General features: G+C 50.9%; 1 protein-coding gene across 2 annotated transcripts in view; it reads left to right on the forward strand.

Moving 5' to 3' along the window:
- The first annotated feature begins 234 nt into the window (after nt 1-234).
- The window catches only part of RAB40B (RAB40B, member RAS oncogene family), a 28,189-nt gene continuing 15,493 nt past the window's right edge, over nt 235-12,930 (forward strand). The window contains exon 1 of one of the 2 annotated variants that reach the window (XM_067715719.1): nt 235-561. In XM_067715719.1, coding sequence (XP_067571820.1) covers nt 451-561 — 111 coding nt within the window. In that variant the 5' untranslated portion in view covers nt 235-450. The remainder of the gene's footprint in view (nt 562-12,930) is intronic. The other variant, XM_067715718.1, reaches the window with a different exon arrangement.

Below are 12,930 nucleotides of genomic sequence, written 5' to 3' on the forward strand. Positions count from 1 at the left end.
ACCGACTCGCCCCTGATAGCCCCTCCCCGCCCCTCCCCTGGCTCCGCCCCACCTCGCCTCCGGACCTCCATTGGCTGTGGCAGTAGCATCGCCGTCCTCTGCCCCGCCCCGGCCCCGCCTTCCATCTACCATTGGCGGCAGAGGCCGTAAGTTCCCGGGAGGGGCGGGTGGGGAAAGGCCTGGAGGCGGAGACGAAAGCGAGATGGACGGGCAGCCAGCCAGTGAGCACGCTCAGCCGCCCTAGCAACTGCGGCCAGCCAATGGCTGGGCAGAGCGGGGCTGCGAGCTGTCAGGCATCAGGGACCGCGGGGCCAGCAGCCCTCCAAGGACTGCGGGGCCAGCGCGGCGCTGGTCTGCCCTGCCGCCGCCTCTGAGCTGTCCCGCGGGCCGGGCATGAGCGCGGGCGCCGGTGCGGCAAGATGAGCACCGGGGGCAGCCCGGTTCGCGCCTATGATTTCCTGCTCAAGTTCCTGCTGGTGGGCGATAGCGACGTGGGCAAGGGCGAGATCCTGGCGAGCCTGCAGGACGGTGCGGCCGAGTCCCCGTACGGTCACCCCGCGGGTGAGCACCGGGCCGGGAAGGAGTTGGGGTGGAGCGCGCGGGGACTGGCAGGAGAGGGGCGCAGGTCCGGGAGCGAGGCCGGGGAGGACAGTGGAGGAGTGGGGGGAGCGCACGGGGGCTGAGGAGGAGAGGGGACGCGGTCCCGGGGAGCGGAGCCGAAGACGGGAGCAAGGGAGGCCGGGGAGGCCGGGGAGGCGCGGGGTCCCGAAGGGGAGCGCTCAGCGGGCCAGGGGAGCGCTCGGCTGGCCAGGGGAACGCGGGTCGCGGGGCCTGGGAGAGAAAACGAGGTCGCGGCGGCGCGGGGAGGAGAGGCGGTGGAACGCGCGGGGACCGGGGAAGAGAGGGGACGCGGACCCGGGGAAGGGAGCGCCGGGCTCAGGGCCGTCCAGGCTCTGCCTGGATCCCGCCCGCACTACGCGGGCAGCCCAGGCTGCACCCCCTGCCCAACCCCGGACGTGGGGGACCCAGGCAGCTCATGGGGGTGGGGCTGGGACAGGCACACGCAGCGCGTACGGCGGGAGCGAGCGGCTGGATAGGGCGCTGGGGTCCTCCCGATCTGGGGGTGACGGCTAGGCGGAGGAGAGCGTGCCGCCATGCAGCCCGGGTTTGGGGAGAGGGGGTTGCAGGGCTGCTCCGGGCTGCCCCGCAGGGAGGCCGCACTTGTGCGCGACTAGTTTGGAAAGCACGCGTGGAGGGTACGGCGCTGGCGCGAGGGGACAGGAACGTGGGATCGGAGCGCAGCGGGTGCAGGCTCCCAGGTGGTGGCTCTGCTCGTGGGTCGGTTGGAAGGGGAGGGAGAGAAGGCGCAGAGAACAAGTCTTGAGGCTTCTCCAAGGTGACGTGTAGAGGTGCTCCTTGCGCTGATAAACAGGCCTGGGAGGGCAAGGAACCCAAGTGACCCTAGGGAGCGTGAGCTGGGGCGCAGGAAGGGAAGCACCGACAGAGAGTGCAGGAGAGTGGGTCCCAGGGTGAGGGGAAGCCAGAGCGCCCAGAGGGCAGCCGGCAGGGGGTCCCCGAAGTTTGTAGTTTGAGAGCAGCAGCCCTTGAGAGGGAGTGGACCTTAAGAGGAAAAGAAGCGAGGCGAAGAGGAGAGTGCGTGGGCAGGAACTTGGGCCAGGAGGTGGGAGGACAACCAGGTGTCCTGCGGTCCCACAGGTCTTTACCCACCACAGGCTGCTTGGATGGTGCAGAATGAGTGGCTGTGGAAGGAAACCTTTGAGCTGTCATCTCAGGGGTGGGAGCCACATTTCCAACACAGACGCTGCTGCTCCTGGGCTTGCAGTCTGGTTCCTGGGGAGCCGAAAAGGGCAGCCCAGGGACTGGAGTCTTAATGTTCAAGCCAGCCTGGGGGTGCTTCCTGTCCTGATCAGGCAGGGTAGGATTGAGAAGACAGTGGGTGGCAAACTGAGTTGGGAAAGGTTCGAGATGGGGGGCATGAGCTGATGGTGAAAACCTAGATCCATCCTCACACTGCAGTGCATAGTAAGATTCATCCCCAGTCCTATGAAAATGCAGATTCTGATTCTAGAACCATGTCGTCCAAGATGATGCCATTAACCACATGTGTGGCTTTTTACATTTAAAGCACGCGTAGTTAAAATGAAATACAACTATAAGTGTGCATTAGCCACATTTTAAGTGCTGGACAGCCACTTGTGAGATGGCAGAGTTCTGCTGGACAGCGCAGCGCTGGGTTTCAACAGGGTGGGAGGTGGGGGCTGTGTCTGTTTCCTTCACGGCTGTGTCCTCTGGGCCTGGGGCTCAGTGAATGGATGGGCCAGAGGCGGAGTAACAAAACATTCAGCAAATAAAGCGCTGTGTATGTTTGGGGGAACAGGCTGTGGAACGTTTTCTGTTCTGTAGTAGATGAACAGTGCAGAGGCAAATAGGAGGAATGTAGACAAATGTTTATAAAAGGAGGTCCTTCTGGCTGGTGTGAGCAGAGGCTTGGTGCTTCTGCTTCATTACTTTCATTCTATGTGCTGAACCAAGACTGCTAACAACTAGTTAGCGCTTTCTTCTCAAGGTTTTTCCTTGACACAGAGGGAGGATTTAGGCTAAAAAGACACTTTCCACGAAAGGTTTTGTTATCAGCTTGGCTTGAGACACTGCGGAAAAGACCCGGTATGATAGATGTGCCCTATGTGGGTTTTTGATTTACAGAAAGATTCTTCTTGGATTAAGAAAAGAGATTATGAAAAATTGTAAGAAATTGGAATCATCATCATTATTATTTTAAAGATACGTTTCACTTTGAAACAATGTGCATGCTTCTGGCAGGAAAGGTGAGGGCATTTCAGCCTCACAACCCATCCCCCTCCACCCGCCGCCTGAGTTTTCAGCCTGTGCTGTTATATTCACGTTGCCCAGGTTCCTAACACCCAATTCTGTATCGTAGCTACAGTGCCCACAGTTGCTCAGTGTTAATTCAACATTTCAGAGAACTCTGTGCTCACCGATAGTCCTTTTATTTTGCTGTCTAATTAGCTAATTTCATTTTCAATCATTTTTCAGGAAGGGCTCGTGAGTATTACCTGCGCATTTTCATGTCTGACAGTGTCTGTCCATTGACTCTTATCTTTGAACAATATCTTGGTTGGGTGTAATATTCTTAGCTTCTGTTTTCTTTCCCTCAACCCTTTGTAAGCATTGCTCCACAGCCCTCTGCCATTGGATGTGGGGAAGCCTGAAGTCAGCTGATTTTTTTTCCCATGTAGGTGATTTGCATTTTCTTCATGAATTTCTGACGGATTCCTTCTTCTTGCTTCATTTCATGAGCTTAACCAGACCATGTCTCAGAGCTCAATGCTTCATTTTGAACTCCTGGTACACTGAGTACTCTTTCAATTTGCATATTTCTTTTTTAATTTGAGGGAAATTTATTTTATGTCCTTAAAACATCTTCTGTTACATTTATTGGTGTTTCTATTTCAGGGACACCAGTTATATTAGTTTCCTGTGGCTGCTGGACAAATTGCCACAAACTTAGTGTCTGGAAACAACACAAATTTATTCTCTTCCAGTTCTGGGGGTAGGTAGTCAACACAGTCTCATAGGCTAAAATCAAGGTCAGCAGGCCTGCATTCCTTTCTGGACGTGCTAGGGGTGAGTCTGTTTTCCTGCCTTTTCCAGCTTCTGGAATCCGCCTGTGTCTCTTGGCTTGTGGGTCCTCCCCCACCTTCAGAGCCAGCAGATGTCTCCCATCTCCTCATTCTAATGTAGACTCTCTGCCTCCCACTCCACTTTTAAGAACGCTTGTGATCACATTGGGGCCGCTGGGTGATCCAGGATAATGTCTGTAATTTAAGGTCACCTGACTAGCAAACTTTTTTTTTTTAATTTAATTTTATTTATTTTTTTATACAGCAGGTTCTTACTACTTATCTATTTTATACATATTAGTGTATATATGTCAATCCCAATCTCCCAATTCGTCCCTGACTAGCAAACTTAATTCCCCTTTTCCATGTAACCTAACATATCCACAAATTCTGGGGATTAGGACACAGATCTCTTTGGGTGGGCCATTACTCTGCCTACTACACTGATTATACTTACGTTGGGCTGTTTTTATCTGTCCTCCATTCATGTCTTCTAAGTGCCTTGTTCTTTTTGTCTTTCTCTCTGCATTTCTGTGGTACTCTCAAGGCTTTCCTATTTATTGGTAATTTTTATTTTAGCAAACTGTTTCTAGCTGTTCTAACTTATTTGTTAATTCAGTATTGATGTCCTTTTGGTGTCTAATTTTTCCTTACTTTTACAATTTTCCTTTTTTTCAATTTTTAAAGAATTCTTTAAAAATTCATTAGATTAAAAACTCTCCTTTGGGGCTTCCCTGGTGGCGCAATGGTTGAGAGTCCGCCTGCCGATGCAGGGGACACGGGTTCGTGCCCCGGTCTGGGAGGATCCCACATGCCGCGGAGCAGCTGGGCCCGTGAGCCATGGCTGCTGAGCCTGCGCGTCCGGAGCCTGTGCTCCGCAACGGGAGAGGCCACAACAGTGAGAGGCCCGCGTACCGCAAAAACAAACAAACAAAACTCTCCTTTGAACTCTTATTTTACCAACAGCATGTTTTTATTAGGTTGTTCCATTGCATGAAGTAACTGGGATGAATTTCCTTCTGCTCCTGGGGTCATATTTCCTTTTAAGTTAGGTTCTATCTCTTTTCCCTTCCTTTCTAAACTTTTTATGGGAGTATGATTTATATATAGGTAAGTGTACCTATTGTAATTGCATAGCTCAGTGAATTTTCACAAAGCTAACACGCCCATGCAACCAGTACCCAGGAAGCACAACACCAACAGGCCCCTGGGCCCCCAGCCCTCCCCCAGCCATGACACCCTGCAGCGTCACCACTGGCCTGGCTTCTGACAACATGGGGCACTTTTGTCTCGTCCATTCTGTGTAAAAGTGAGAGCTGTAATGTGACTGCTTCTCTTGCTCCTGTTGTGTGAGAATCTCCTGGGTTGTGTATGGCTGTGGAAGGTTTATGATATCCCTGCGATCTGTTTATTTACCCATCATGCTGGGGTTGGCATTTCTGTGGTTTCCAGTTTCTGGCTGTTGTGATTCGTCCTGCTGTGAACATTCCCACTGTGCGTCTTTAGAGTACAAAAGATGCGTTTCTGTCAGAATAGACCTAAACCTGGGATGGCCGAGTATTATGGTATGCATATGTTTAACTTAAGAAGATACTCCAAAATTGTTTTCAGTTTACGCTCTCACTGCAAAGATCAGGAGTTCTGTTTGCCCACATCCACATCAACATTTGGTTCTTGCTGTTTTGTATTCTAGCCGTTCTGGAAAGTATAGTGCAGTTGAATTTGCATTTTTCTGATGACTAATGAGATTGAACACCTTTGTCCATTTTTCATAGGTTGAATTTATTTTACTGGTCAGTAGGTTGAATTTATTTTACTGGTCAGTATTTTACTGGTCTGGAAAGTATAGTGTAGTTGAATTTGCATTTTTCTGATGACTAATGAGATTGAACACCTTTGTCCATTTTTCATTAGGTTGAGTTTATTTTACTGGTCAGTAGGAGTGTTTGAAAAATGTATTCTGGCTGTGAATCCCTTGTCAGAAATACATATTATGAGTATCTACGATCGTCTGTGTTGCCTTTCACCCCATTAATAGTATTCCTAAGAACAGAAGCCCTTCATTTTAACACAGTCCAAGTAAATGATGGGTGTTCATGGCAGGGACTCTGGGTGTGTTGAACAAGTCTCTGCCTGTCCCAGGGTGGGGCTGTCCCCTGAGGCTCCACCGTCTTACCTCTGATGTTGGTGGCTGCCATCCCGCTGGGATGAGGGATGGCGGGAGGGGTCAAGACACATTTTTTTCCAAGTAGATATGCAGTGGGAGACCCCCTTTCCCAGCATTTCTCTGTCACCCTTGTCGCGGCCCAGGGACCACACAGCCTCCCACCTGCATGCTTTCTCCTTTGCAGGTGGGTCTGCCCAGTGCTTGCAGGTGGCGCTGCTGCATTTCCCTGCGTCTTGCTCACACCCAGGCAGATCCGCCTGCACGTATTCTGTGCTCTGACAGAGTCTGGTGAGGCCTGGCTTCTCCAAGCTGGACCTTTTGTTTTCCTCTCAGCCTACTCATGGAGGGAGGGGCCCTTGGGTTCCTGACCCTGTCCTGTAACCTGAGCTCCGGGAGGAGCAGGAGGGGGAGTGTGGGCTGCGCAGACCCCTTGCCAGGTGGTCCATTGCCCAGGGAGCTATCCTCCCCTCCCACGGGTGACGTGCACACTCCTGGTCCTGCCGGGCCCCTGCTGGCCCCGGAGCCTCACTTCTGTCCAGTGGGTTGGTGCCCAGTCCCGCCTCCTCTCCCCTCGAAAGTCCTGCTCCAGGCAGAAGTGGAAAGAAGGCGTCATGGATGGACCTAGAGTCTGGCATACAGAGTGAAGTAAGTCAGAAAGAGAAAAACAAATACCGTATGCTAATGCATATATATATGGATCTAAAAAAAAGGTACTGGTGAACCTAGTTGCAGGGCAGGAATAAAGATGTAGACATAGAGAATGGACTTGAGGACATGGGGTGGGAGGGGGAAGCTGGGGTGAAGGGAGAGTAGCATCGAGCATATACACTGCTGAATGTAAAGTAGTTAGCTAGTGGGAAGCAGCAGCACAGCACAGGGAGATCAGCTCGGTACTTCACGATGTAAAAAAGAAAAAAAAGAAAGGAAAGAAAGAAAGCCTCAGCAGCTGGGCTCTGCCTTCTGTTAATCCTGGGTCTCCCCTGGGCTCCATCTGGGGTGTTCCCGGCACCAGGTCCATACCCTTTCCTTCCCTGATTGCCGAGTTTCTACATTTTGTTCATTTCATTAGTGATGGGAGAGGAAAGTGGATCAAACTGACACCAAAGGCTGCAATCTCTCGCCTCCTAGTTTTTTTCCCAGCAGGAGACTCACTGTTTCCCCGACTACTCTCTTTTGGCTATTTCTCCAGCTTCCTTTTCCCAGCAGGAAGATCCCATCTTTCTTTCTCAGTTTCATTTTTGCCAAGAGATAAAAATAATAACACCCACTTATTGAGAGTATAGAAGAATCATCTCGTGAGACAGGTTATTTGTCCTTTCTCTTTACCTTTGACAGTCTTTCCACCAGGAGATTCACGCACTCTCCCGCTGCCTTCTAGTTGCTGCAGGCAGCTTAAAGCTACTCTGCCAGTTTCCTGGGCAACCAGTTTAAGATTCAAAACACGATTTATAAAGTCATCACTTTCAAGTTTGAACTGAGAGTCGAGTCGTGTTTTATCCTACTTCTTCTTGGTGTAACTCCTTCACCTCCCTCGGTACCACTTGTGAGCACTCAATAAATTTAATGCGTTGGGTTTTTTAAATTATGTCATAAATACTTCCATGTATTTGAAAATGATAAAATTGCATTTATATCAGATTTTCTCTTTAAAAGCCCTTGAATCAGCCCTACTTCCCCTGCGTCCTGTGGGGTCTCCTTTCTGCGGTGGTGACGGTCCCTTTAGTCTCACCTCTAACCCCTGCAGCCCCCAGCCCAAGGCGAACCTGATGTCAGGGGACAGGCAGGGAGGGACTCAGAACCGGCCAGCCCAGGTTCCTCCCAGACAGAGACTCAGCTACTGGGGCCAGAGGCCCACCCACCACCCCTTGTGTCCTCTGTCACTGGCACAGGACGCCTGAGTGGCTGCAGGGTGAGCACGGCCGGGCAGGCACAGCCCCGAGGTCCTGCCTGGGTCCTGCCAAGCCGCACCTGCTCACTCCTTGCTGGCCCAGGAGCTCAGGTCCGATGTGGCCGGTTGTGTGGGGTGAAGAGAAGCAGCAAGGCATGGGGAAGTGGCTGGTGTGTCACCAAGCATTTGCAGGCTGTGGGTTTACTTCACATTAAGAGATTGTTTTGGACCTTTGTTTCAGACTTTCCAGGCTTCTTTAGCTTCATTGGCTACAGAGAGTGAATTGTGTATAAGCAAAAGCAGAAGAGCTGCAGCACCCGAGGGGTTTGGACCTAAAAATATCCATTATGTAGATTTTGTCAGATCCACAAACAAGACAATTGAAAGGGGTCCTGATATAAGATAATAGCTTCAGTGACAACTTCAGGGTTTACCTTCTTCAGAAGTGGGCTTGCCTCCTCGGAGGCCTCAACCAAATTCCCCACTTGACCTGGGTTGCCTTCCCCCTCCTTCTCTCCAGGACCAAGATTGCCTGTCCACCCACCCGTTTGCGGGGCCTCCAGGGGCTCCTGAACCTGGTCTGACCGCGCCGCTCTGGCTTAAGATGCCTCCAGCATTTCATCAGTCTGCTAATATGAACAACTTGTCTTTTTAGGTGGTCTTATTTTTGCCACAGCATGCTTTGCCTTTTGGGGACTTCTTAATGGTAATCAATTACATTTCTGAGAATTTGGCCCTGTGGTTTGTATTTTCTTAAGTGGTTTTGGCATTCCAGGTCTTAACCTCTTTTTAACATGTTGCAAAGTCTAGAATCTGGTACCCAGGCGCCTGTCACCTTCAGGCTGCTGTGGGGACTTCTGACTTGAGTGCGACAGACCTGGGATTTTGGTTAATGGGACCTTACAGCGTGACTTGTTTTCTAAGACTTGGCGGGTAGAGAGAGAGATCGGCATGCTTCTAGAATCAAGAGATGGAAAACGTCAGGGCCCCCAGTCTTCGAAGGTACCTGTCCTGGCATCTGTGCTGTGCCCGGCAGCCGATCACAGCAGTTCCGGCCCCGGGACTCTGTGCCTGGCTTCTTAATCTTTCTCCGGATGCCGGCCTTTCCCACCCGAAACCACCTGCTGCTGGCCGTCTCTTGGGAGATTGTGCCATAAAGCTGTTGATCCTGGGGTTTCCTCAGCCAAAGTGACACTCAGGCTGTTTCTCTGTTTATACGAGTTGTGTATTCCAACCTCTTGAAGCTAATAATTAATGGATTACCCTCCCCTAAATGTGACTCAGCTGAGTTTACTCATGAATTTGAATCTTATGGTGACTGGCATTTTGTTTGATTAAAAATAAAAGCAAAAAAAGTTTACAGAGGTAGAATCGTAACTACACATATTAAACTCTAGTTGACCCTGATATGTAAGGTTAAAAGTTATTATCTTAACAGGAAAAATAAATTGATAAGTGTGAAGAATATTAAATTCTCTCTCAGGTGGAGGAACTCCATCTGGAAGTAAAATCTAGAAGGTAGACCACTGCTGAGTGGCCACGGTGTCCTGTTGGCCTGGTGTCTGAGAGGCAAAAGCCCACGTTGTCAGACCTGCGGGGGCCCTGAGCTTCTGTCTGGAGCACCGTCCGGAGCACAGGGAGCACAGGGGGCCGTGGGGGGAGGAGGTATGTTGCTGTTGATGGTGCATCGTTTCCTAGGGCTGCTCTCACAACTATCACAAACTGGGGCGGCAGTGGGGGATGGCCTAAAACAACGGAAATGCACACTCTCCCCATCCTGGAGGTCAGAGGTCCGAAATCAAGGTGTCAGCAGGGCTGCCCTCCCCCCCGCCCCCGCCAAGACTCCCGGGGAAGATCTGTCCTTGAGCCTTCCAGCTCAGGTGTTGCTGGTACCCTTGCCGTCCCTTGTGGCAGTATCACCTCAATCTCTGCTTCTCCCTGTTTGCCTCCAAATCCTTATCAAGACAGTCCTGGATGGGGGCCACCCTCACTCAGTGTGACCTCAGCTTGATGACATCTGCAAAGACTCTATTTCCAAAAAAGTTTCCATTCATAGGTTCCGTGTGGACATGGATTTCGGGGGACACTATGCAACCCAGTACAGGTAGTGACACTCCCAAGATGGACAGTTTCCTTCTCCTGAGGAAGAGCTGGGACCCAGGCCCCAGTGGGAGCCCCTCTTCTCACAGCCTCAGGCCTGGAACCCCTCGCCCCCGTCGGCTCCTTGCCCCATTGGCTGGGCCCTGGGGCAGGAATGGCAGCCCTGCCTTGCAGACCACCCATCTGTCCTCGGCTCTGTGGTCTGCCCTTGAGAAGGTCGTGGAGTGGCTCCCACAGCGTGTGGGCTGGCTTCTGCACTTGGTACGAGCCTCTAAGATCCCTCTGTGTTGTGCACAATTTCACCTTTTCTTCCTCCTGAGCGGGTGGACAGACCACAGCGGGCTGTCCAACCACCCCTGGAGGGATGTCTGGGTGCTTCCTAGTCTTCGGCAATCTGTGAGTAAAGCTGATATAAACAGTTGCATACACGTTTTGTGTGAACTTGGTAAATATCTAGGAGTGGAATTGCTGGGTCATATGACGTGTATGTTTAACTTTATTAGAAACTGCCAAACCAGGGACTTCCCTGGTGGTCCAGTGGGTAAGACTCTGTGTTCCCAATGCAGGGGGCCTGGGTTCGATACCTGGTCGAGGAACTAGATCCCGCATGCGTGCTGCAACTAAAGAAGTCCGCATCCCACAACTAAAGATCCTGCATGCCACAGCTAAGAGCCATTGCAGCCTAAATAAATAAATAGTAGATAAATAAATATCTAAAAAAAGAAAAAAGAAGCTGCCAAACTGTTTCCAAATTGACCCGACCATTTTTCATTCCCACCCGGAGCCTATGAAGGGTACAGTTGTTCTGTGTCCTCACCAGCACTTGGTATTGTCAGTATTTTTTAATTTTGTTTTTCTCAATATTAGCCATTTTAATAGGTGTGCAGTGATCTCTCATTGTAATTTTAATTTCCTGACAACTAATGAGGTTGAACATCTTTTCCTGTGCTCATTTGCCATCTTTGTGGTATTCTCTTTGGTGAGTGTCTTTCAACTCTTTTGCCCATTAAAATTTTTTTTTTTTTTTTTTTTTTTTTTTTTTTTTTTCGGTACGCAGGCCTCTCACTGTTGTGGCCTCTCCCGTTGCGGAACACAGGCTCCAGACGCGCAGGCTCAACGGCCATGGCTCACGGGCCCAGCCGCTCCACGGCACGTGGGATCTTCCCGGACCAGCACGTGGGATCTTCCCGGACCGGGGCACGAACCCGTGTGCCCCGCATCGGCAGGCGGACTCTTAACCAGGGCGCCACCAGGGAAGCCCCCCCCAATTTTTTTAAGTTGCTTGTTTTCTTATTACCTAGTCTTGAGGATGTTTAAATATATTCTAGATCCAAGTCCTTTATCAGAAATGTGTTTTTGTTTTTGTTTTGCGGTACGCGGGCCTCTCACTGCTGTGGCCTCTCCCGTTGCGGAGCACAGGCTCCGGACGCGCAGGCTCAGCGGCCATGGCTCACGGGCCTAGCCGCTCCGCGGCATGTGGGATCCTCCCGGACCGGGGCACGAACCCGTGTCCCCCACATCGGCAGGCAGACTCTCAACCACTGTGCCACCAGGGAAGCCCTAGAAATGTGTTTTGCAAATATTTTCTCCCAGTTCGTGGGTTTTCTTTCCATTTTATTAAGTATCTTTCAAAGAGCAGATGTTTTTAATTTTGAAGAAGTCCAATTTATCAATTTATTCTTTTATAGACCATGTTTTTGGTGTTGTATATAAGAAATCATTGCCGAACTCTTTGCCTAAGGTTACAAAGATTTTCTTTTGTGTTTTCTTATAGAAGTTTTAGATTTACGTTTATGACTGTGCCCCATTTTGAGTTAATTTCTTTTTTATTATTTAGTTATTTATTTATTTAGGCTGCTCTGGGTCTTAATTGCGGCTTGCGGGATCTTTGCTGCGGCATGTGGGCTCTTAATTGCAGCATGCAAACTCTTAGTTGTGGCATGCTTGAGGGATCTAGTTCCCCAACCAGGGATCGAACCTGGGCCCCCTGTATTGGGAGCATGGAGTTTTACCCACTGGGCCACCAGGGAAGTCCCTGAGTTAATTTCTTTTTTAAAAAAATATTTATTTATTTATGCCCGCGTTGTGTTTTCATTGCTGCGCGAGGGATTTCTCTAGTTGCGGTGAGCGGGGGCTACTCTTCATTGCAGTGTGAGGGCTTCTCATTGCGGTGGCTTCTCTTGTTAGGGAGCACGGGCTCTAGGAGCACAGGCTTCAGTAGTTGTGGCTCATGGGCTTTAGAGTGCAGGCTCAGTAGCTGTGGCGCACGGGCTTAGTTGCTCCTGTGGCATGTGGGATCTTCCCAGACCAGGGCTCAAACCCGTGTCCCCTGGATCGGCAGGCAGATCTTAACCACTGCGCCACCAGGGAAGTCCTCCCTGAGTTAATTTCTTATATAACATGAGGTATGGACTGAGGTTCACTACTTTTGCGTAGGGATGCCCAGATGTTACAGCACCATTTTTAAAAGTGTATGCTTTCTCTATTGCACTGATTTGTACCTTTGTCAAAAATCACTTGGCCAGGGACTTCCCTGGTGGTCCAGTGGTAAAGAATCTGCCTTCCAATGCAGGGGACGCAGGTTCGATCCCTGGTCAGGGAACTAGGATCCCACATGCCACGGGGCAACTAGGCCCACACACCACAGCTACTGAGCTCGCGTGCCTCAACTAGAGAGGCCGTGTGCCACAAACTGCAGAGCCCACGCTCTCTGGAACCCGCACCACAACTACAGAGCCCACCCGCCCTGGAGCCTGCGTACCACAACTAGAGAAAAGAAAAACCACATGCCACAACTAGGGAGAAGCCCTCGCGCTGCAACAAAGAGCCCACATGCCACAACTAAAGATCCTGCATGCCGCAACAAAGACCCCACATGCCACAACTAAGACCTGACACAGCCAAAAGTAAATAAGTAAATAAATAATCTTTAAAAAACAACAACAACAAAAATCAATTGGCCAGGGCTTCCCTGGTGGCGCAGTGGTTGAGAGTCCGCCTGCCGATGCAGGGGACACGGGTTCGTGCCCCGGTCTGGGAAGATCCCACATGCCGCGGAGCGGCTGGGCCCGTGAGCCATGGCCGTTGAGCCTGCGCGTCCGGAGCTTGTGCTC

Source organism: Pseudorca crassidens, chromosome 19, assembly GCF_039906515.1.
Source record: "Pseudorca crassidens isolate mPseCra1 chromosome 19, mPseCra1.hap1, whole genome shotgun sequence".
NCBI classification, from domain to species: domain Eukaryota; kingdom Metazoa; phylum Chordata; class Mammalia; order Artiodactyla; family Delphinidae; genus Pseudorca; species Pseudorca crassidens.